This window comes from Chinchilla lanigera, unplaced genomic scaffold (assembly GCF_000276665.1).
Source record: "Chinchilla lanigera isolate Chin_1 unplaced genomic scaffold, ChiLan1.0 scaffold00092, whole genome shotgun sequence".
Taxonomy (NCBI): Eukaryota; Metazoa; Chordata; class Mammalia; order Rodentia; family Chinchillidae; genus Chinchilla; species Chinchilla lanigera.
In genome coordinates this window covers 3,209,286-3,234,470 of record NW_004955493.1, presented here as the reverse complement: position 1 = coordinate 3,234,470, position 25,185 = coordinate 3,209,286, and the positions used below count along the sequence as shown (strand labels likewise).

The 25,185-nt window shown below is 50.9% G+C and overlaps 1 protein-coding gene across 9 annotated transcripts in view; it reads right to left on the bottom strand.

Annotated features, from left to right (window-relative positions):
- The window catches only part of Tnrc6a (trinucleotide repeat containing 6A), a 186,634-nt gene that overhangs the window by 9,198 nt on the left and 152,251 nt on the right, over positions 1-25,185 (bottom strand). For 7 of the 9 annotated variants that reach the window (XM_005405109.2, XM_005405110.2, XM_013504801.1 and 4 more), the window contains 12 exons: positions 16,228-18,813; positions 14,941-15,117; positions 13,959-14,134; positions 12,811-12,843; positions 11,214-11,294; positions 10,868-10,919; positions 6,127-6,269; positions 5,326-5,463; positions 4,675-4,803; positions 4,180-4,257; positions 3,700-3,910; positions 833-964 (listed from right to left, as the gene is read on the bottom strand). In XM_005405109.2, coding sequence (XP_005405166.1) covers positions 833-964; positions 3,700-3,910; positions 4,180-4,257; positions 4,675-4,803; positions 5,326-5,463; positions 6,127-6,269; positions 10,868-10,919; positions 11,214-11,294; positions 12,811-12,843; positions 13,959-14,134; positions 14,941-15,117; positions 16,228-18,813 — 3,936 coding nt within the window. Of the gene's footprint in view, positions 1-832; positions 965-3,699; positions 3,911-4,179; positions 4,258-4,674; positions 4,804-5,325; positions 5,464-6,126; positions 6,270-10,867; positions 10,920-11,213; positions 11,295-12,810; positions 12,844-13,958; positions 14,135-14,940; positions 15,118-16,227; positions 18,814-19,818; positions 19,940-25,185 lie in introns of those variants that run through there. The other 2 variants (XM_013504803.1, XM_005405111.2) reach the window with 2 other exon arrangements.

Here is a 25,185-nt window from a genome sequence, read left to right as displayed (position 1 = left end):
GCTACAGCCCCAGCCCCAGGACAAGTATTTTTAGACACACACACAGTCTCACACGCTCCACAGTGAGTGTGTGTGTGTGTATACAGGCACACATGTGTACCTATTCCAGTTGCCTCCCACAGTCCTTGCAAATCAGAAGATATTCCAGTAACATATGTGGAATGAATGGGCGTTAAATAAGATGACGGTGACATTTCTAAGAGAAATGTAAGTGCTGAGAAAAGTGATAGCAAGTCTGTATGACTTGTAATAGCAACAGTATATAACAGAAATATATCAGTACAGAGTAAGTATTAGTTTTTAACACCAAACTATGAATATACCCAGTTACATCCAATAAATGTTAAAAAAAAACAAAATCATTTGGAAAAGCTCAAATGACCATCAAAAGGGGAATAATCTTAAAAGTGGATCATCTGATCACTTTGTGAAACACAATGAAATTTTACTAGGCCTTAATAAGCTTCCCTCCCCTCCACTTTTTCTGCAGTACTGGGGATCAAGCTGCATCTCCAGCCCTTTTTATTCTTTATTTTTGAGACAGGTCTGGGTAAGCTGCCCAGGCAGGACGTCAGCTTGTGATCCTCCTGCTTGTGCCTCCCAGAATGCTGGGGTCACCAGTGTGTCACCAGTGTGAGCCACTGTCCACAGCTCAAGGCATTTTTCTTTTCAGTTTTAAAGAAAGGTTTGCTGCACGAGGCACATGTTTAAAGTGAGGAAAGGTCTAAGCACCCTGGCTCTGACATACTCATGTAAAACAACACGAAGGCCCAAATTTACTGTTCTGCAACCTTCGAACTTCTAGTGGGAAAGGTACGAAGAGACTCTGTACCATGTTTGCTGGAGTTCTGATCCAAAGACGTGCTCACAGAAATGCTGTCCACTGTAGTCCACTTCCTCAGTCTCGACTGTGGCTCTTTAATACTGTTCATGTCCATATTTACATTCAAGTTTGAGTTCAAGCCTTAACAAAACAAAACAGAAACTAAAAAATCTTATAAAATACAGCACATTTTTCTCCTGGTACACTATGTCTACTTTCTAGAGAAACACACATAACTGATCTCATATTCTCAGTCCTGCTTCATGTCTCTTAACAAAGATCAGGCTGCAAATGTGGCATCCAAGTAACAAGGCGGAGCACACACGCTGGCACCGGACCGAGGTAACGCGGCAACAGGGAGACCGGCACCCACGGACGCCGGGTCGTTACTCAGCACGCCACGGCTTCCACACCGCAGGAGGACCGTGCTGTAATTACATGTATAAAACGATCTCTTCAGATACTTTGATTAAACTCTTGGCAAAATGAGAGGAAAAAGTTTTAAGGGGGCCAAATTATGAAGCTTCTAAGTTTAACCTAATGTATCTAATTCAGCTACTTTCCAGGAGTACCATGCACAAAGTCTGCTTGCGAACTGATGAATTTTTAATTGGCCAACTGGTGAAAGGATGCTGCCATTTAAAAGTAAGAAAACGCCCTCCTCCTCGGCGGTGCCGGTGGTGGGCGCCTGTAACCTCAGTACCTCGGCACTCCGGGAGGCTGAGGCTGAGACATTTAGGCCCCGCCTGGGGACCTTCGTAACTCAGGCCCTATCACGAGATTTTGAAAAATGGCCGAGAATACAGCTGCGGAAAAGACCCGGGGTTCCGGTTCCCAGCATGGGGAGGGCGGGGGTCACCTAATAGTGGACTCTCCTTGCTAAGGCACAATTTGCTGGAACCCTGCAGAGGCAAGCGCAAGTCAGACAGTCTCTTGGAACAAGGACAGAAACTTCAGACTCAGACACTGTGGGGTCACGAGCATTTCACAGCACGGGCCAAGAACCATCAAGATCAGCATCTCCCAAAACGCCTGTCAGAAACGGAAGACTTGGCCACGCATGGTTTGCACACTCGCAGTCTGAGGGCTCAGGGGCTGAGGCAGGAGGACCACCCTGAGTGGAGGCCAGCCTGAGCTACACCGTGAGTTCACGGACAGCCTAAACGTAGAGAACCCGTCTTAAGGACCACCAGCATACACTGCCACGCAAAGGCGCCTTCCAGGGCAAATCAAAGTCTTTCACACACGCCCAAGGGATTCTCACTCTGAAGTTCCACATTAACTGACTCTGAATTCTTTGGTCTGATGAGAGACTCTGTGACACTGCTCTGCCAAACTTAAAACATTTTGTAACATGCATTCTCTAAAATCATCCCCATCTTTGCAAGAGCGTCAGATGTGTGGTCGTATGGCCAGGGATTACCCCGAGGACTGGCCAACTTCTCTAAAAAGGTTCAGACGATCTCCTAGCTTTCATGCCTCCTTCTGTCCGCATGCAGCTCGGCTACTGTCGGCCAGGAGCAGCCTCAGGTACTGTTAAAGGGCGTGACTGTGTGCCAGTAACGTTTTACTCACAAAGCCAGGCAACAGGTTGGAGTTGGCCAGCAGGCCGCAGCAACCTGTTCTAGACAACCGCACTGGTGTGTTGGGTTAGACAGACCTTCTCAGTCAGGAAGACGTCAGCCGGAAGAGGAAGTCCTGAGTTCGGAACTTGTCTCTTCCCTGGCCCATCTTTTTTTTTGGTTTTTCTCCAGTACCGGGAACCAAACTCACGACCTTGCGCTTACCAGGCAGGCGCTTTTGCCGCTGAGCTAAATCCCCAGCCCGCCCTGGCCCATCTTACGCGCCAACAGCGTAGGCAGATGTTAAGGGGCGGCTGCCCTCGGCACGCTTCCGGGAACCTGGACGTTCTTTACCACCGTGCCGCCGTCTATGGGGTCACCAGGTGAGCGCCACAGGCAGTGCACAGCAGCCAGGCACTGCGCCCTGGACAAGGCATGTGCTCCTGGAAGGGTCCCGAGGGCTCACGTCCAATGCGTGCCCTCGCTAGGAGTCCATGGCCACGCCACACAGAGCCTAACCACATCGTCTGGCCCAGATGCACCAGCAGCAGGGGCAACAGCAGGCCCCACCTTCTGTCCACAGCTCAGACAGCACGTAAGCTGAGCTTCCGGAGGACCGGAGTAGCAACCAACCAAGCTGGCTTAGGAAAAATTGTCCGGGTAAAAGGAGAGACACACAGCAAAACGAACAGGGGCCAAAATATAATCAAGGCACTCGGAGGCCGCGGAAGGAGAGAACACCTGACACTTACAGAGCGAGGAAAGCCGAAGGGGAAGCTTCTGTGCGCAGGACCAAGGCAACCCCTCCCCACTCGCGTTCTTACTCACACCAGCGCTCCGCCGTAAGCCGCAGGCCCTGACCCTAGCGCCACGACGTAACCACTCCCAGCTGTATTCCCAAAGCAACACTATGCAAATTCTCTAGTGCAGCTTCTGCTGCTTTGTCAGTACCGGGAATTGAACTCATAACCTTGTGCTTGGCAGGCAGGCGCTCTGCTGCTGAGCTCTATCCCCGGCCCTCTGGGGCCCTGTCTCTGGTAACAGTATTTTCAGATTTCCCTTCCCTTCCTATCTGACAGCTAAGATTATCAAGGTGTCAAAAAAAAAATGGCTCCTCTATTCTAACCCACTTTAACGAGGGTGGAACTTTTGAGACAGCGAGCTTTCCCTGAAACACGAAGGCAGCCGTGCCTGTGAGAGGGTGCGGCGGTGCCCCGTGCGGGCACAGCTCACGCAGGAAGAGAACGAGGGGGTGGGGAGCAGGCGGGGGTGTGGCGCCCTGGCCCCAGCTCAGAGTGGCCCGGGGAAGCGCACCTATAGGAAAGTTGCTGAAAGCGCTTATTGGCGACGGCCCTTTCTGCAGCTCCGGCGCGGTGTGGGGCAGGACGTTGTCGAGGAAGGACTTCACGGCTGGCTGATGGAGCGACTGCTGCTGAGACGGGGGAGTCTGCTGCTTCACCAGCAGGTTGGGATCAAGTTGACGAGACTGCTGCATCATTTGCTGCTGCACACTGAGAGGTCGACCCTTAAAACAACCAAATGGGAGAGCGTCGGGGAAAAGCCTTTGTGGACACCTACACGTTCCTCACTTTAAAATTCACTTGCTTCTCAAAGGGAAGGTGAACAATCACAGCATGAGAGTCAATACGACTCGGGGACCGAGGGCAGACTTGGGAACATGCTTCGCTGTATTTGATGGCATTTCTGTATCGTTACTGTTACAGTAAAGGCAACGGTCCGAGTCGGGGTCAGGGGAGCACAGCTCAGCACCGCCGAGGAAAGGACGCGAGCTACCTGCTGGTCTTGCTGCTGCCGGTTACCAGAAGGCACGCTTCTCTGACTCTGCGCCCTTTGCTGCTGCACTAACAATCGCTGGGGAGAGATGGCAAAAAGGCCGTTAGGCTGACACTCGCGCACACAGGCACGCTTCAAACAACTACGGCCACTGCACCCACAGAGCCACTGCTCCGCTACCCGAGCTGACGGGCCCCGCCTCACCCGCTAACCACTTCCTTGGACTCCGGCTTCCCGCCCTTCTGCAGAACTCTGAAGTCTTTGGTTCAACCTCAACTTTCAGCTCAACGGGAAAGCACCTCACACCAGTGCTCCAGACAGGCTGGGCCGCGTCGCAGAGCACCCCGTGCGTCTGGGAACACTTCCCCCTAGTGCTCGCTGCTGCCGGCAGACCATACGCTGCGCTCGGGCGGGACTGCGCCTGCCTCGCCTCCGCAGCACTCCCTGCGCAAAGCCTGGCTGCTTGGCGGCACCGAGCAGAAATGAACGTCTTACCTGTAACTGGGAGATCTGAGTGAGCTGGTTTAGTTGGGATAGCTGGTTCAGCATGGCTACCTGTTGAGGGCCAAAGAGCGGATTCAGGCCACCGTTGTTGGGTGCATACTTCAGCAATGACACTGGAACCTTAGGATCACAACGGTAAGTTAATAGTGCTGGTAAGGTAACTCAGACCAGCTCAATGTACTCTGTGTCTTACCACCAGCACTTAAGTTAGTGGACTGCTCACTGGAGGGCTATGGTCTGGGTGTCTGTCTCACTATTACTCAGATACTTCTAAAGGATGACAGAGTTGACCCTTAAGCTAGCCAATTTCAGTTTGTTGTTCTCCCAAGATGTTGGTATTAGGAAAAAAAAGAACATTAAAAACTTTTTTAAAAATGTTTTTGTTTTTGTTTTTCTTCCGGTACCAGGAATCGAACTCATGACCTTGCGCTTGCCAGGCAGGCGCTTTGCTGCTGAGCTAAATCCCCAGCCCCATTAAAAACTAACTACCTCCTTTTCTGCATCTTTCCCACACAGTTCTGTGCAAACAGCTACTCAGAACTTGCTGCACTGCACGGGTGCTTTACTGTCACCCCTTCACCCATGAAATGACGCCAGGCTCCTCTCCGGGCAGGCAGAAGGAGTGCAGTGCAAGGCATTTACCTGAGGGGAGAGTAATGGGGGAGGCACTTGAGCACGGAGATTAGGCTGAGATGAGCTGAGAGGTTGTGCTGGAGGCTGCTGCATGCCCCGGGGTTGTGCTGCTGTGTTTCCAACACCAAACACACTGGGATTGCCATTCTGCGAGAACAAAACAGGGACAGACGGCTCACTACCCTCTGCCACTACTGACCTAACACAGTAACTACATGTAAGAGAGATCGTATTACTAATACAAATTATTCAACAGAGAGCCTAAAACACGCATCTGCACTTACCTGTCTAACAGAATTCAAGTTTTGCATACCCAGCCCTGCTATGGAGCCAAGGGCCTGGTTAGGTAGTGCACTATTTGAAGGGGGAAGCTTCATGCTTTGACTGGACATAAACTGCATGTTTTGGGATTCATCTGCTACAATGCCATCCTGATTGGACAGACAGAAAGATGTGCAACACCAGCCAAGCAAACAAGTGGAAGGGAGAAATCATTGCAGGAACAGAAGAGAAGTCACATGACATTCCAGCATCAACAGGAAACAGGCAGAAAACAGAAGAGATCAGATTAGTGTTAATTCTGGAGTACAAAAAGAGCCAAACATTCTACGGGATTAAGAAGAACATATACAGCAAGTCCTATGCTGAACTGAGACACACGGGGGCAATGAGCTACGAACCCACTGACAGGCTCGGGCACTGGGTTCTAACTTTTATATTACATATGATGTTCTAAAATGTTAACATGAAAATTTACACTGCCCAGTTTATAATTACAGAGATAAAAGAAAGCAACAACAAAAATCTTACCTTATCAAAATAAGGATTGCGTTCCATGGAAGACTCTTTGGAAATCTGAGGCCGAGGACCCGGGCCTTTCCCGACCGTTCGATTGTAATCACCAATACTTAGGCTATGCTTATCTATCTCCATTCGTTTGTCTTGTAACATTCCTAACAAATGCAGGAGACTGTATTATCCACAGGAAGACAACCTACGTGATCTTAGATAAATTTACGAGAGAAAGCAAAGGAATCACTTTCTGAACTGACTTCTGCCTTGAAAAGGATATGCGAAAAACGTATTGGCATTTCACACATCCTGCATTCCTCACAGGTGAAGCTGGATTTCAGCAGATCTGTTATTTACAAACGAATTAACTTGAAAACAGACTAGTGAACAGAAGGTCGCTAATTAACCTTATTTGAAAAACCAACGTAATATAAGAAATCTTCAGTCACTTCCACTCTGCTTAACTTTACAATAATAAAAGTTCCATTAAGAATAAAAGTAACAATAAAAGGCCCGCTTCGACAATCCACCCGTCAGTGTACTGTGCCATGCACGCTCTAAGGGCTTTACACAGAAAGCCCGTCAAAAAATGCACACACCAGAAAAGGAAAAACTTCTCTAAGGATTTTAATACTAAGTGCACTGAGACATCCTGAGACCAATGCAAGTTGCTTCTGGCCTCCAGCATTACAAGAGGCACTCAGAGTGGGAGCACCAGCTTCCAGACATTTACTAGTATGGCGAACTGCTAGAGTGTATACATTTTTGGGCGGACTCTGCATATTAATTCTTGCAGTTGCAGTCCTTGCTATTCTCACTTCTATTCAGCAGACGGCAGAGCTGGAGAGCAGGCCAGGCAGTCTTTCCTTCCTTAGGGCCTTCTCCATCCATTACTCTTCCCATTCTGGCTGTTCTGCAATCTCATGGGAGCTTCCTGCAGAACTGTCTTTGTTGGATACAGGCAGCCCCTAAGTTACCACATTATCTCCGTCAGTCATTTAGAGGTGAGTAAGCTTTTGCCTCCTCTCCGGAGGAGCCCCGGCCGGGCTGGCCTTCCTGCACACCTGGGCCCGACGCTTGGGATTCGGAGTGTTCGTCTGTATCAGAGCTCACCCGGTAACCTCCGTTCTCAGGCACTGTGATTCTCCATAAACCTCCTTCCCAAGACTCCACCATCAAGGTGTCGAGGGTGACCGCCCCGTGCAAGTGTCTCACTCCGCGTCTGTCTCGGCCTTTGCAGTGCAGGGCCCCACTCACTTCTGACGCACTGTCCTCTCCCTGCGCTGCTCCACGCTTCCTCACCCTTCAAATCTTACCGGCCCTCATCTCTTCGTACTTGCCGTTTGTTGTCTGCCACTATCAAAACACCCTCTTTCCAGTGAGGGGAAAAGAAAACTTAACAGAAAGAAATTCCTAAAATAGGGACATTTCAAAAATGCCACTTGTTTTTGGAGCACTGTTCCGGCTATGAGTCAGGGATCTGAACAATTTGACTTTCAACACGTTTTTGGTATCGGGAATCGAACTCAGGACCTCACACTTGCCAGGCAGGTGCAGCACCGCTGATGTCCCTGGCCCTGACTTTCCGCACGTCTCGGAGCCTCCGCTTGGCCGTAGGTAATCTTACACAAGCGCCCGCTGTCCTCCCTGCCCTGCCAACAGCACCAGCGCTTATTCACACACCGAAGCCAGTGACCCGGAGCTCTCCACCCCTCGGCATCTAATCCCGCTGCCAGAGCCCGGCAGCCAGCTCCCCAGCTCCCCGAGCTGTTCCCTCCTCGTAACCCGCGACCTTTCCTGGACAAGCAGTTAAGAGTAGCGTCCCGTCGCCTCCACAAACCACCACTTCTACAGCCCCTTACCATAAACAGCCCAATGCACAGCTCTCCCGACTTCCTCAGCCCTCGCTAACAAGGCTCTTTAGATACCGGTGACGGACAGCAGATCCACTGGAAAACCCAGGGCTTGACAACTATCCCCTTCTTCTCAAAACTCCACACTTACCCGGCCTCTGACTCTCTTACCCTGCTTCTCTCAAGGTCACCTGTCACATGCCACCACTCCTCCTCCGTCTTAGGTCCACTGCTCTGTAATTCTTGCGGGCCCATCTATGTTTACGGCTTTCTATTAGCACGGTCTAACTACATTTGTTGTCTCCAACCCTGTCAGTTCTGAGCACAGCATCTAGATTTCCTACTGTTCAATGAATGCCCCTACCAGATTCTCGTAACAACTTCAAAACAGCACTTTATTAAACCTACCGTGTCTACTATATTCTTACCTTCAATAACGTTCAGTTATTTATTGTCTCTCAGGTTCAATTCACCCTTTCTGGCTGCTCTACAAAAATGTAACTGGACTCTGCCGCTCTTCCTTCGCCAGCTGGCGTGGAGGTGTGGCCAATGGAGGTGCCGGTGAGACAGTGTAGCAAGGAGCCTGGCTCTGTGCACGGCTCACCTGGCCCCTCTGACCACGGGTTCCGCCTCGTCAGACCTGACTGGCCAGCGGCACTCCTGACCCGTCACTCCCAGCACACGCACATCCCCGCAAGCCATTCTGCGGCAGCATCTGCTGGATACCCCGCCTTGGACAGCTTTCCAGCACCTTGGAGGGTGGAGTTCTTTTTTTTTTTTTTTACATTAGATTTTATTGGCACTTTTTAAAAATCTTTTTGAAACAATGTCTCGCTCTGCAGTTCAGGCTGGCCTTGAGCTCACTTTGTAGTCCAGGCTGGTCTCGAACTCATGGTGATCCTCCTGCCTCAGCCTCCCGAGTGCTGGGATTACAGGCATGCGCCACCACGCCCGGTTTTGGTACATTTTAGATATACGTAACGATCACATTCATCATAGAGGATTTGTACCGAAGGCATGGGTGGAGGCGGCACCCTGCAAGGGTGGGCGTGGGTCTCACGGGACAGTGTGTGTCTCCCCCTTACCAGCACTTGTAGCTCCAGGAACGAAAGGTGGACGTGGGCGTGGCTTCTCTCACAGCTGTACCCACGGTCACTCACAGAACTCTGGCTTCCTGTTCTGACGGCTCTGCTGGTTTACCGAGCAGAGTTCTTGAGAGGGAAAATGTTTCCGCCAATGACATGACGGTGGGTCTGAGCATGGAAACGGGGACTGCCACTTACGACCACAAAAAAGGGTGGCTGGCCTACTGGCTGGAGTGAACGACTGAATAAAGAGAAACTGGTGTTCTGGTACAGAACGAGGGCAGGGAAGATTCTTAGCACTTCTCTGCCTAGCAGTAAAGATTCAGGAAGTCAGCATTCTCGCTTCTCCTGCAGGAAAGCAGGCAGAAGCGGAGCTGCCGCTCTGCGTGGAGTGGAGCTTAATCGCGGGTCCGGACAATGAGCAGTGAGGGCTGGCCGAGGAAAACTGCACGGACACTGCCTGCCTCAGTTCCAAATCTATCCCTTCCGGCTGCTCTGTTAAAGCGGGAGGCCTGAGCCCCTCACCAGTTTTTTCCTTTGCTGACTGGCACCAAGCACTCGTCAGCAGAGGGCAGAGAAGAGACACTGCAAGATAAAGGCCCGGCTCCCGAGTTCTGACACGCCCCACTGTGGCGCAGGCAGCTTTCCCAGCACCCGGCTCCTGCATCGCTCAGCTCACCAGGACAGCCAACAAGCGCCCTCCGGAAGGCGTGCGGCGCAGGCCTCCAGGGAGACGCGTCCCCGGAGCGGCCTTCCCTGCTCTCTGAGGGCTGACTCCTGCAGGTTCCGGGGTGGCTCCACGGGCATGCCGCGGGGCTCAGGGGCTGGGGGGCGCGAGGGCAGGGAGCTTGCCCTTCCTCAGTCCCCGCGCCAGGCTGAGGTTCGTGACTTCCGTCTGCTACTCGTATATTCTTTAGGGTCCTTTGGAGCCCCTCCCCGTGCTTAGCTCTTGGCCAGAGTTAGTAATTCTTCATAGCTGTGCTCCACTTTCCTTTGCTAATTACCCAGCTCCTCTCTCCTGAGGGCACTCGGACTAACACAGGCGCTCTCACGGCCTCGAAGCGTCCAGGTAAAGCACGAGCGCTCTCTCACCGCACCCTTTCTCAACCCTCTGTAACCCAATGGTCACAACGATCCACTTCTGGTGACTCTAATCCCACGTGCACACCAAATTGGAGTCTACCTACGCTCTTCGTTTGCAGCTTTGAAAATAATCCCAGGCGACTACTACAACGAATTTCTAACTGGTTTCGCAGGCTTCACTGTCAGAACCTCCCTCTTCTCCCAGGATCTTCACCTAAGTGAAGCACTGCCATCTGCCTCCCCCTCCTCCGCCTCCAGCCACCACTTCCGTGTTTTTTGTATCATTACATGGAGCTAGGCTGGGAATTGCTCCCGAGTAAATAAATAATGAAAAGATTCACATCTCCTTCCACTCTGCGGACACAGGCCACCAAGGCTTTGAAATGCCGTCTCTTGCCATTTCTCCAGTACGTCATATAGTTAGGTGTTTACACAAGTGGCTCTCTCAGCAAGACTAAACCCCGCACCTGGATAGTGCAGCCCCCACAGAAGCCCGAGGTCCTCACAGATGAGCGTCACAACCACCTGCGCTTAGCACGGTGACGCGCACTTGGAAGGAACATGAGCACATTTAACCAAAGCATTCTCACGTGCAGAAGAGAACTCGAGATCATGCATTTAGGAGTCAGGCAGCCTCGCCCCAGGTTGGGGCCGGGGTTCTTCTACTAAGATCACACTGTAGATGTGCTTATTCATCTGTCATAAATACAAACTCAAACGGACTTAATTTTCTCTCACCTCCAGAAAGGTCCATCTTATTGCTCTGTACATTTTCTTCTGGTGAGTCTCTCTGAATTAAGGAAAGTATCAACATTTTAGCACATCTTATCAATGGAAGTAAAGAATTTTTATTATCATTATCTGTGAAGTTCAAGCGGACCATAAAGGTTTTTTCCATTAGATTTTAATGCAAAATTCTATGAGTGCAAATTTTCACCATTAGAACTATAAAAACAAGGCCAATTTTACGCTATCTTTAATCATATTTTAAGGACTCGAAGAGTCACTTTTAAGAAGACAGAAACCATGAAATTGGAAGCACCGACACTGCTAAAGCAGAGACGGCGGCTAAGCCAACACTTACCGCAAAGCTGATACTTGAAAACTGTTTAACGAACGGGTTTACCCACGCCTCTTCTTGCTTGTTTCCACCTTTCACCATCCCCTTTGTAAAACAGAAGAGTAGAAAAGATGCCATGGCCATCTCTATTTATCTGGGTATAGTGATGGATTAACACAACTTTAAGACAATTCCCAACTCTCAATTTTAGCCAATGATTTCTCCTCCAACTCTCATCAGAGTTAAGAGTTAAAAAAATCAACTTTATTTGATTTTCAACTTCCTTTGCTCCAGTCCTCTGGTATGGCTGTGATGTACAGAGAAAGCCCTAAAGGCAAGCAGTCAGAAGGAACAGGCCGAAGCAAGGGTGCAGTGACCCACAAAGACAAAAATGGCCTCCGAGTAACTGGAGAAGCGCCTACTGGGAAGGTCCCAACTTACAAACGATTTCGTTACATCAGACTTCCTATAATTTGGATTTTTGGAATTCTCACACCAAAGTAAAAAAACAGTAGTTTAGGTTTTCGAGTTAGTCCAAAGAAACCAACTTAACCTATAATTTAATTACCTGCAGTATAGTGAAAAACCCCACGTGCTACCGCATGAAAAGCATGTACGATTTAGTTTGTGCTGCCCAGAACACCACCGCCCAGCAGCAGCCGGAGACGGAAGTCCTCCCCTCGGCACGGGCAGGCTGGGCGCTGGCGGCACCACACTGAGACCGCAGCTGAGGATGGCGGCCCGGCGGGCGGCGGCCCAGGAGGCTGGAACCAAGAGCCGCGCCCCGCACCCGGGAGGTCGCGGAGCCCTTCCCAGCCGGTGTGCGGCTTCACGTCCCACACCCACTGCGACAGGCTGTTCCTTCTGACTGTGAGACAGAACACAGCTCCACCATCGCCCGCTAGTGCGCGGCTCTGAAGCAAGCACCCAGCCCTCTCCCAGCCCTCTCCGAGGCTTCTGACGTCAGCTTAGGTCCTCCCCTTTCTCTCCCAGACCCCCCCGCCTAGCTGCCCCGCCGCCTCCCCTGCCCTGACTCGTCTGTTACCCCCCCATACACCCACTGCTGTTGCCCAGATCAAACCCTCCCGCAGCCCAGCTGAGCGGAAAGGCTCCCGGAGACCCCTAACTCGGGCCTGGCCTCTGCGCCGATTTGCCTTTCATTCTCTCACCGGGCCAGCGCTCTTTAAAAAATAATTTTAAAAAACTTCACTGACATTACCTTCTACTCCATGTCACTGGCTCCATGTTTTATAAAGAATAAAGTTCGAATTCTTTGGACTGACACTGAAAACGCTTCCATAACCTGCCCTTCATCTATGTAGAGAGCCAGATTTCCTGCCACTTCTTTCTAGAAATTCTGCGTCTCGGTAATGTCAGGCGACTCTCCCTAACCCGCCCCCAGGCAGCGTCCACAGCCAGCTGACGCACGCCTGAAGCCCTCCTCACGCCCCAGGTGCACCCTGCGCTTCCTGAAGCCGCAGCGCACACCATTAGCGCACGTGAATCCCCAGCACCAAGCACAGTACCTGGCACACCGCAGAAGCTAAATAAATGTTTGCAGTTGCTTTCTAAAGAATTTTACTAGTAGAAACAAAGGAGAAAGAGTAAAAAGGCTACACACCCTTTCCCTTCTCCTTTTTTTGCCACTCAGACCCTGTAAGGAAAGACAAAGTCACAAAACAGCACGGTCCAGTGGGAAGAACACGGGGTTTGGAACTGGAAGAGCTAAACTTCGTGAAGTCCTTGCTGTGCCCCTGACTAGCTACGCAGCTCTGGGCGGCACCACCTCCGCATCGCGTGCCCTCCGCACCTGTCTCTGGAGGTGGTGAGGAGCGAGGGACCCTGTGCAGGACGTGTAGCAGCACGCAGCAGCACGTCCTACGCTACATGGCAAGCAGTAGGCGGATTCGGCCACGTGAAACGTGGTCAGATGGAAATGGCAGGTCCTAGACTGAGTCCCAGAGCTAACAGGTGGGTCCCTGGCAGTCAGCTCACCCAGCTGCTCACCGGGCATCTGACTTCTAAGGTCCCTCGGGTGAGCGCCCCCACACAAGGTGGGGAAGCCACGCCAGCGTCACTTTGGGAGACAGGGCACGTCGTTCTTAAAGCCTTCCCCAGGAGAATCTGGCACCAGTTCCCACGCCAGCTCCCTAGAGCACGTGCTCAGACAGTGGTTCCTAACCCCGGCTCTGAGCCGGAGACATTCGGGGAGAGGCGTCAGTACAGGAAACCCGGCCCGATTTCCAAAACCTCAGAAGGACAGGGGTGCAGGAAACCACACTTCTAACACAGGACTCTGATGTAAAGCCAGGGCTGGGAATCCGTTTGCCCACACTGAAGAACGAAATCGAACTCTGTCCTTTCCTGGGTGTTTCTGTCACAGGACCTTTCGGGATGAGCGGGGATGACGGAGGAGTGAGAACAGCGACCCCGGGGGCGGGGAAGCGGGCACGCTGGGCGGGGAGTGGGGTGGGACACGAGCTGCGGTGCCCTCCTCCTCCCCTCCCCACTGCAGGCGCCAGCTGGGGGGTGGCTCCGGGCAGCACAGTGGAGGGAGACGAGGCGAGAAATCCCAAGCTGCAGCAGCGGGGAGAAGGGAAGTCCCTGTGCTCGGGTTTCCTAGGTGGCAGCCCATCCAAGAGGCTGTGCCCAGGTCGGGGACTGCCTGGCCTGCACTGACTGCCACCCACGGGCAGGCAGAACAAGTGCTCTGTGGGCCAACTACCTCTGGCATTGCAAGCTTCAAGGGCTCTGCCTTGACGTGTTTACCTTCGATGACATTTTCTTGGTGTATGGCGGCCAATTTAAAGACGAGTTGAGCTCTTGAGATGAGTTACTGTTCCACATTCCGATCTCCACGTCCTCCTCCTCTTCCCAGCCAGGGGGGCGGCTCCCAGGCAGTGGCATGTCGTCACCACACCAGCCATCTTGCATAGATTTTGGCCCTGATTGTGGGTTTGTGACACAAAGAGAAACAGACTCAATAAAGCAATTCTTTCCTGAAGATAAGCAAACATTAACGAGTGGGGAGAAGGGAACTGAACAAAACCACACTTTCTCTCTCTTCCCAAGGTTTCACGGCAGTTCCACTAACAGTAATTCACTGGTATTGAAAACTTCAATGCATCTCTCACGCTTTACAAACCAGAGTGTTTCTAAACCTGGACAACGGTGGCATTCACGTTTGTACCCACGTACAACGTGCATAGTGACACAGGACAGAGAAGATGGATGAAATTAAAAGCTACCCATTTTGATACATATTTTTAAGAGGAGTGGCCAAAGAGCATTTGAAGGTGTTTATCCACGCAGAGGGCTCTGGGACTCCTATAGGAGTCCCGGTCGTAACACGGGACCGGTGAAATGCTGACCTGAGCCTTGCGGTCCCTTCCGAACCTGGGAAACATTTGGACATACGTGCCGTGTTACGCTATTCCGTCACTTAGACCAGACAGCATGAGAACTAGCAGACTATTCCTTGATAGTCCAATCTCGTAAAATGAACTTGAATTTGCTCAAGGGTGTGTAACTCACTAATAGTTACAGTTCTAAGGACACTGCAGTGAAGAAAATTTGGAAAAAGAGCAAACCATGTTATACACGCGAAGAGACAAATACTGATCAGCACCTAACATGCCACCCATCTAGACAGCACTACCCACAACACAGAAACACCGCCCCGGTTCCCGCTGTAGTCAGCGCGTCCTCGCCACTATCACAGAGCAGCTCGCAGGGAGTGTGGCTGACTCACCAGACTTGCTCAGCACCTGCGGGCCGGCAGAGCTGGAGCCCCACGTGGACGTGCTGGATGCTGCAGCCAGGGGCTCGCCCCAGCTGGGGCCGCTGTCTGCGGGTTTACCCCACGCCGAGGTGCCGTTATCCACAGTGGTGGCTGGAGCGGAGGGCTCCCCCCAGGGCTCACCCCAGCCTTTAGGAAGTACGGGAAAAGAAGGCGTCAGCACAGCTGGTACGGAGGCACAGCGGCACAGGGACAGGAAGGACACGGAGGCCGCCACAGGTGCGGAGCGCACGTACTCCGCAGCGACCCTTCGAGAGGCAGGCGCTGCTGGTCTTGCCTCTCGTAAAGACGGACCCCTGTTCACGGAATGGAACTGTACGGCGCACTTTCTTCCCCTTCTTCTTTCACCACTGCCCTCTGCGCCTAGAACAAATTCTCTGGAGTAGCTTTAATTTTGGAAAACCCTCCTTCCGGAGGATGAGGGACGGGTCACGTCATTCTGAACCACGTCTAAGGCACTGAACACAGCAGGTGAGGGACCTGGGTTCAGAGTGTAAAAATCTGTACTATTAACTATCGTCTTCCCTGAAACCGTAACCTTTCCACGCCCTACAACAGCCACACGGCTGTCAATGGGTACGCGTACTGCTTTCGTATACACTGGATAGCCCTTAAAAACCTGAATGATTAGGCTTCAGTTGACAAAAGTTGAAAATGGGAATGTCCTAAACAGCTATTATCAAGTGTCTCATACATACACGCTGCTGAGTGGCAGGGTTTCATGCCTACTTAAAGAATCCCGGCTGGGAGGTATGGCTCACAAAGAGAGCGTAAGCCCAGCAAACGCAAGGTCCTGGGTCGGATCACAGCATGCTGGAGACGGGGTAAGCCTTCGAAGCCAAATACAGTAGCAGCTGTCTAGAAGACCACCGTTCTTAGGCACTTGTTTTACTTCTGAGGCATTTCAGTCAAGTACACCAGAACGGTAAGCGCTAACTCACAAACGAGAGCAGCACACACCAGCCCCACGGGACCCTACTTTTCCACTTCCGCCTTCTGTCGCACGCCTGAGAATGCAGTGCACAGGATTCACACACAGTACCGGCAGAGGTGAGACGATGCTACCTGGGAGAACGTGTCCCTGTAATTCTCCTTGCGCTTTTCTAGACTAGCACAAAAAGGCCCTGTGAGTACACCCAAGCGGTCTGTTAACACGGGACAGTGGCTGAAACCAAGCTTGTTTTCGGAAACCTGCGAGCGCTCTGCAAGGCCACGAGCCTCCCCCGAACAGAAGCTTACCCGAGCCGCCGCTGGCCTCCTTGTCTGCCATGGCACCTGCAGGCGGCAGCAGCTGGTGGACCTGTGCTTGCTGGTCTGCGCGGCTGCCGCCGTTGGGGACGTTTTTGTTCCACATGTTCACATTTTTGTAGTTGTATTTGCTCGGGTCTCCCCAGGCCGAGGTCCCGTCGTCGACCTCCATCTTGCGCCGTATGGACTCTGGGGACGGTTCCTCCCAGCCTGTGGGTTCTTCTTCTTTTGCCGGGGCTGGTATAGGTCCCCCCAGCCAGCCTGTACCGGGAGGTTTGCCTGTGGCTGCTGGGATTCCCCAAGACCCAACTATGTCTTGTTGCTTGTTCCAGTCTGGGGAGCTGACTGGCTTTGACGAATCTCCCCAACCTAGAGACTGATTAGACTTTGGAGGGTCCCCCCATCCCTGGGAAGGGTTAGGCTTAGAAGATTCATCCCATCCTGATGAGTTATTTGGATTTATGTTATTTCCCCAAGTAAATGAACTAGTTTTACCAAGTTCGTTCCAACCAGAAACGGACCTGTCGCTGTCACTACCTCCTGAGCTGGATTTCTTATTCGTCTCGCCCCAATGGTTACTCCTGGACGTGTCTCCCCAGCCGTCGCCGGCGGAGACGGACCAACCTTGGTTTGGTTTCTGTCCATCACCCCACCCCTGTTTGCTCTTTTGCGAGTCATTCCACGTGGACTTCTCCTCTTTGCAGTTCCCCCACTGATTGCTCTTGATCATTCCTGTAGCAGCAGCATCATCTTCCCACCCCCCCTGGCAGTTTGAGCCTTTGGAATCTCCCCACCTCAGAGCAGGTTTGGGATCGCCCCACCCCGATACAGATGAGGTATCATTATTACTAGGGCTAGTCTTATCTATACACGCCCCTGAGTTAAAAGTCTGTGTTGCAGAGCCTCCCCAGGCCTCTGTCCCATTGTCCGTCTTTCCTTCCTCTCGAGGTGATGTTTCCGTATCCCAGGCAGTATTCTGCTTAATAGGAGTCTGTCCCCAGCCCGAGTTGGACAGGACACGCGGATCTAAGTCCGTCCTGTTCACAATGCTTTGGAGGAACGTGTGCTGATCAACTTTTCTTCTGTCTCTACTCTGACTTTCCCCAGCTGCTTTCTCTTCCAGGCGTCCAGTGCTTTCCGTACTACCCTCGCTCTCCACGGCGCCCCCCGTTTTGGCCCACACGCTGTTCTGCTCGTTCGTCTGGGACGTGGCGGAACCCTGGTCCTCTTCCTCAGCAGACTTCCACCCATTTGTAAACTTCTTAGCGTTGCCATTTGCGCTGTCATTGGAATGCTGATTGCTGGGCAATTTGTTCCACTCCACGCTGGGTACATTAGTGCCAGTGTTTTGTGCAGGGGCCCCCCATCCTCTCCGACTTCCTCCGGAGTTCGCACCGTTCCCATTTCCCCATGAGGTACTCTGGGGATTCGCTGCCCCAGACTCCCATACGCCTCCTCCTTTACTCGTGTGAACTTGAAAGTTAGTGCCCACAGGCCCGTTCACGCCAGGCTGCATTAGAGTTGCATTCACAGTGTCACCATTAGCTTGGCCGCCGGGGCCTGAACATTTGTCTCCAGAGTAACTAGAACCATAGGCAGCCCATGTAGTACCGTAAGAGCCTCCGCTTTTTGACTCTCCGTTGCTAAGGTGAGAAAGGGAAGTGCCGTTCATAACTGACGGAGCCTGTATCTGAGGATGATTCATTGTGCTCAAGCGCCAGGCCCCTGTGTTACTACCAGGCAGTTCGCTGTTCTGTACTGAACCGGAGTTTGGTAAACTAGAGGTCATAAAGTTAGTAGTGTTATTTGGTCCAGACATTTCAGTGGCGATATTCTGAGGTTGACCACTGAATGAAACCTTCTGTGTACCACTCACTTCGGACTCACAGGTTTCCTGCAGGCTTCCCCAGGTCCCATGGGTAGAAGAACTACTCACTTTAGAGTTAATACTCTGATTGTTCGGCAGCTGGCCTATGGTACTGCAAGGAATATTGATGCCAGAACTGCCACTCCCTACGGGCCCTTTGAGGGCAAGTCCATTGTTGTCTAATACTGGCCAGGCACCATGGTTGCTAGCTGAATTCAAAGTGCTTGGATTTAACCCTCCATTTGATGAAGAACCTACAGTGCCCCAAGCATTCACGCGATTGTTGCTACTTTCTGATTTGCTCTCAGGAGCATCCACAGAAACCTGACATGTGCTTATTATGGCTCCGTGGGAGAAACCCCACGGCCCGGGACTACCTCCATGGCCTACGTTATTGCTGCTGCTACCAACCACAAACTTGTTCTGGGAACCCAGTCCGGCGCTACTCCGAAGGCTCTCTTTGTCACTCGCTGTGCTCCCTGAAGCCATGATGGTGATGTTTCTCTCCGACTCAGAACTGGAGGCGGAATCAGCATCCACACATTCTGACGCCAACTCCGGGTCACTGCCAGGGACGGAGGGCCATGCTTCTTTCTCCAACAGGTCGTCTACAGCAGCATTCCTACAGTCTGTGCGGGAGTCACTCGGAGGAGACACAGGTCCCTGCTGGGAACGCTCATAGTGGGGTCCTGAAGTACTGTGGTTTGTATCTAGAATAAAGAAGCAGTACAACTATTCAGTGTTAGTCGTTTTCAAAATTACGCTGAACAGTAGACTTGAACAGATAAACATACGTATGTACAATCTAACAAGATACACTATCTGGTAGGACGGTTACAAGGGCATTGATTATTTACTGTCAGCAACATTCCTTCTCTAGAATGTCAAAGAGGCAGACAGTTCTGCGAAATCCTACAACCCTAGAGCAGCGCTAGAATGTATCAGTCCCTCCATCTGCGTGTGTGGAACGGCTGGCTTGTTAACACAGCAGCGAGGAAAGGCACAAGCACGGTGGCCTCGGGAGGCCTGGGGAGGGGGATGCGGTGGACTCGGGAGGCCTGGGGAGGGGGATGCGGCGGCCTGGGGAGGGGGATGCGGGGGACTCGGGAGGCCTGGGGAGGGGGATGCGGTGGACTCGGGAGGCCTGGGGAGGGGGATGCGGCGGCCTCGGGAGGCCTGGGGAGGGGGATGCGGCGGCCTCGGGAAGCCTGGGGAGGGGGATGCGGTGGACTCGGGAGGCCTGGGGAGGAGTGTGTGTTAGGGCAAGGGAGCAGCCCGCGGGCTCGGATGGAAGAGGGGAGCGAGAAGGGCAAGGGTAAACAGCCCGAACTGGATGAAATGCGTTAGGAACGCAGAAGGATCTTTTCCCGTCCTATGTTCTGGAATAGCTTGACCACACAACTGTTTTTGGTATTATAACAAGTTTATAAGAATTCTAAAGCCTTCTCTGTGATATCCCCATTTCAGCAGTATCCATACTCAGCTAAAATGCTGCACATAAGCATGTTCTTAGCTTGCTGCTCATAAAACTTTCTTAATTTACCTTCATAGCCATGTTAATTGTAAGAGACAACAGAAAAACTGGTATGCTGAAAGATCACCGAAGTGTTACGATAACGAAGTCAGCCATACAGTAAAGACCATAAACAACCAGTCCCATAATCATATAATCTTAGACTTTCTGCTATATAATATGTATAATCTAGTTGTCTGACCACAGGTGGAGCAATTCCAGTGCCTCTGATGGTTCCCAGGTGTTTTATTCTCGTAGTGATCTGGCAGGTAGAAATTCCAGAGAGTAACTTGCTGAGATAAATGCATTCAGATCGTCTTAAGGGGGTTGCAGATACTGTAGTTCTCCACTAGATGAATCAGAAGCACATATAGTGCTTTAAACACACACATTCGAGCCATGCCCTAGACGTAAAAGAATGAACTCCAGATGCTATTAAAGGCCTACAAGATAAACCTAAGTCACTATCAGGGTGATTTTCTAACGCAAAAAAATCAGACTCCAGCTGCACCACTTCCTTTCAAAGAGCAACTGCTAAGAACTACAGGACAGTGAGCTCAAAAGGGTAGCAGGAAAAGGACTAAGAACAGGCGTGGCCTCACAAAATCTGTATTTTGAAGTTATACGGCGACTTGGGTCTCTCTGCCTGCTTCAGAATCATTTCATTAAGCTGTTAAATGCAGTGTGAGATCTTTCAATGCCTGTAAGAATCAGCTCAGGAAGTAAAGAGCCACAAAAAGTCTTGCAGGGTAAAAACCAGTCTCACACACACATGCGCCAGCGCTGTCTGCAGCACCAGCACACGGTCAGCACTCACTGTGAGCTTTATATACCCCTCATCACGAACCTTCGGAGAATCCCTGTAGCACAGGCTTTACCCTCACCGTGAAGACGATGAGACAGGTTCAGAGGTTCACTTGCGGAAATCAAGTGAGAAAGGCAAGCTCAGTCAGGCTCCTTCACAACACGGAGTGGCTAAAAATACACGGCTGGGACCCCAGAAACCCCTGAATTCAAGCCTGGACTCATGCAGTAGCTGTATGACCAACATCTGCAAAGCGGGATGCTGCTTACCCTAGCTGTTACTGTACTATCTGACGCAACGCGCTCAGCTCACGACTGCAGCAAACCAGTGCCCCAAGGGGGGCAGCCTGATACGACTGAAAGTGCAGACACTACTGCCTGACGACTTTCCAGTGTGCATTAGCTGGACAACCACAGACAGGGTTTCCAAGCTCTGTGCCAGAGCTTCCTCGCATGCAAAGTCGGAGCAGAAACAGCGCCAATTTTAGCCAGCAGCATTCCCACAGGGACAGGACACACAGGAAGAGTTGTCCGAATACCACTGCTATTCGGCCCAATACTCGAAGAGCACATCCACGCAACAGGACCCCCAGCTGAAAGGTAACAGACAATGGAGAGAAGCCAGGCCTGGTGGCAGAGTTCTGTAATCCCAACGCCTGGGACACTGGGGCAGGAGGATCACCATGAGTTTGAAGCCAGCCTGAACTACACAGCAAACTCCGGTTTGGAAAAAAAAAAAAGGGTAACAGAGGGAAGATAGATAACATGTAAACAATACTTTCTCTACACACTGGAATAACCAGTGAGAAAACACGATAGAAAAAAGATCCCGGTCGTCATGAGCCGTGAAAGGACTTAGAATCTAAGTAGAATACTTGAAGTCAGACTGAGAATATACTCAGTGGTACAATGATTGACTAGCATGCTCAAAGCCCTGGATTCGATACCCAGAACTGCAGCAAACCAACCAACCAAAGGCCGAAAGGAGTAAATTTTATTATAGGTCACAGAAGACAACTTGACTAAGTACACAAATTGGAGCCTGTAATCCCAACGTTTGGGAGGCTGAGGCAGGAGGATCGCCGAGTTTGAGGCCAGCCTGGGCTACATGGCCAGACCCTGTCTCACAAAACAAAACAAAACAAATCAAGGTACAGAAACTTGTTCCTAGAAGGGAGCACATAAAAATGTCCTACGTTTAATTCCACCCTAAGAAATTATTGATGTGAGACCACATGATTAAAACTGATTTTAACATTCAGGTAAAACATATGAGAGGATCATTCTCAAGAGGATCTGCACAAGAGCTTGAAAGGAAGGAGTCCACACTACCATGCACTACTTCAGCAGCACCGCACTGCGAGAGTACGCGAGCACGTCAATCCCGGAAATGGTAACTCACATCAAGATAGTATGTCAGAGGTTAACGTTTGAGGTCAGTGGGGGAAGAGGAACATTCAGTACTTGAACAGTATTTTTAAGAAAGTATATAAAAGATATCAAAGTAATAAAAGCAAAAGATAAAATCATGAGATATAACTGAAAAAATTTTTGTATATAAAAGTAACCACAGCCAGGTGTGGTGAAGCATGCCTGTAATCCCAGCACTCGGGAGGCTGAGGCAGGAGAATCATTGCGAGTTCGAGGCCAGCCTGGGCAACAAAGTGAGCTCAAGGCTAGCCTGAACTGCATAGTGAGACGCTGTCTCACAAAGACAAAATAGAGAAAAGTAACCACAAAAGAAATGACAGATCCTTTTTTTTTTTTTTTTGGTACCGGGAATCAAACTCAAGACCTCGGGCTTGCTAGCCTGGCACTGTCCTGCTGAGATATATCCCCGACCTTAGTTTTGTATTTTTTTTGTTTTTTGATTTTCTGGGTTTTTTAAAAATTTTTTTCAGGAAATGGGAATCGAACTCACAACGTTATGCTTGCCAGGCAGGTGCTGTGCCGCTGAGCTAAATCCCCAGCCCCCTTATTTTTGTTTTTAAATGATACTTTTTAATGTTAGAAGAAAGCAAAGTAAAAAAAAGCAAACACTGGAAAGCATTTTTCATTTTCAACTTTAATGTTATCAAAAAAAAAAAGGTCTCTGGCTATGCTCATGAACTGCTTTGGAAATGGTGGGGCTATCAAGGTCTGTCTTTTACCACACGGTCCTGTCTTTTAGGAAAATAAGGAGAGGCCTCATCAGTAATAAATTAGCTAAAGCTCCATTTTAAATCTGGAACCTACTTGAAACTTTCAACAACAGCTAGAGAATATTTAAAAAACTGGGTTTCCACAGAGAAATCATAGGTAGTTTGGGTTATGAGAAAGGTTACAGTTTAGGCAGAAAAATTAAATGGCATCGGGGGGAGCAGACATTAACTGAAAGAGGGAAAATAACACGATTCCTCAGGAATCACACCTAGAATGTTCCACAGTCGGGGTGATTTCAGAGGTGCAAGAAGTCAAACGGTATCTCCCCTTGCTGGAAGGCAGCCAAAGCTTACTGCTCTAAGTCACCTGGAGGGTCGCTATACAGAACATCGCCAGGTACGAGATTATCACTAATTCTCCCCCGTCGGCTTCCTTGCAAATGCAGTGTGCGTGTGCATGAAAGAAACAGGGCTGACGGGGACCCGAGCTGCTGCGGAGGGCGCAGTCAGGGCTACTGAGTGTGACGCGCGATCTGAACACCGACACACTGTAACGCTCCAGGTGGACACGGACGTGGAAGGCGGCCGTTACCCATGAACACCTGACACCCGAAATGTCCGCGGTGCCCCATTCTCACGCTCTGGCACCGCACCCAACGAGAACACGGGACTGCGCGGCAGGACACCTGTCCACAGAGATCGCGCAGCAGCACAGCGAAGGCTGGGCAGGTGCAAATGGCCGGCTGAGAGGCGGTATGCTCCGGAAGATCTCAGGCGGATGGAGAGTCATTTACACTTTTCTTACAGGCTATGCAGTATGTAACAAGCCATATAAATACTTGCTTTCTGACTTTAAACCTATGAGAAGAGCTTCAAAAGTAAGTATTACTTAGCGTTTTCAGTGTTGCCAAGGACTACGAGAGGCACCACAGGAAATATGAGAACCTCAGACGCACAGTTTAAATAGCTCTGAAGAAATTTCACAGTATCTTCTGTAATTATTCCAGGTTTTGGTCCCCAGTTGGCAAACCTCTGTAGTGGTCCGCATAATAAGTATCTCTGTGGATCAGAGGGTCTGTGGCAAGCACCACACTGGCAGTGCCGCCTGGAAGCAGCCCGACGGTCTCCACGTCCATGGGCACGGAGCCCTCCCCTGGTGCTGGATGGACACAGGAGGACCGGCTTCTGATGTAAGAAATGCGGGAGGGGAACACAGAGAAAGCGGCAGGAGACATTCTTTGGGGGACTGTCCAGACCCGATGGCAAGCACCTCAGCTACGGCTACTGACAGCACTACGGGAGAGGAAAACACAGCTACCTTGGAGTTAAAACGTCAGCACAGCAAGGTGACACGGTGGATTGAGACAGGAAGGCGGGAAGCGTCAAGCGTGGCCTGAGGATTCCAGGCTGGTTACTTCTCGAGCAAGGCGCTCCAGAAGGTGACAGCGGTACGGGGCAAGGTGACAACAGGCCGGGGCGCGGCTGAGCCCGAGAAGCCCGGCATGGGCTGGAGACCTCCAGCAGACACGGAGGCCCAAACTGAGGTGGGGAAGGTAAGGAAACACAGCCAAGGGAAGTGAGAAATGGGAGAGCGGAAAGGAAGTACTGGACTACAGGCGAGTGTGAGGAAAGCAAGACACCTGCCCGTGGCACACAGAGGCAAGAACCAAAAGAGCCTGAGAGAGCGGAAGTAAGGCCAGGGAGAGAAGAGATCTATTAAGACGGAACAGGCCATTTTTTGCACAATTAAAATTACTTTTAAAAAAGTCTGCACCTGGCATTCAGAAGATCAGTGTGAATAGGCGCTGGACCCCCAGGGACTGGAAACACAGACTTCCTTCACCGACTCTGAGAGCAGGGCAGCAGAGCAAGTCTGCAAGAGCCTCAAGGGACTTTTTTTCCCAAGAAGAGCAGACTGGAGTACTTCACAGATTACGGGACAGGTGCAAGCCAAGAGCTGGAAACACAAGCTACGAGATCGCAAAGACGACACGACGCTGAGGCTGAAGAGAGCGGTGCAGCGGCCAGGCGGGCAAACGGTGCCTTAGTCTTCAGTCTCCGCAACTTCACGGGAACACCTTCGGTTCAAGCGTTCCCAGTGACTGCTCACCACACCTCACAGACCCTCGAGCGTTTGCAAAGGACACGCCGAACACAGAAAGGCTACAAAGAGTGACACAAACATGCGCAACTACCCCACCTTTACAAATGCACTACTAGCGCAGCAGGCAGAAACTTTCCTGCATTCTTTCTGATTCACAGATCTTTTCTTTCCCAGAGGGTTACCCAGTGGTACTCCCTCATGTAAATGTCTTATCTCATCATATTCCAAATTCATCCCTAAATAATACATAATGTTGCTTCACATGCTTTATGCTTTATATACATGGGTCACATTGTGAACAAACAAACAGAAACTATTACCGGGATGGCTAGCAGAAATGTGAGCCTGAACCCTTGTGAGATACTGATGACAATATCATGGCTATACAGGAAACCATACTTAGGAAAATACCAAGGGAAGCATTGAAGATAAACTTATTGGGATGTTTACAACTTTCTTGCAAATGAAGTGTGTGTGTGTACATAAAAGAGATAGTGTATGGAAAATCAAAATTTAAAAA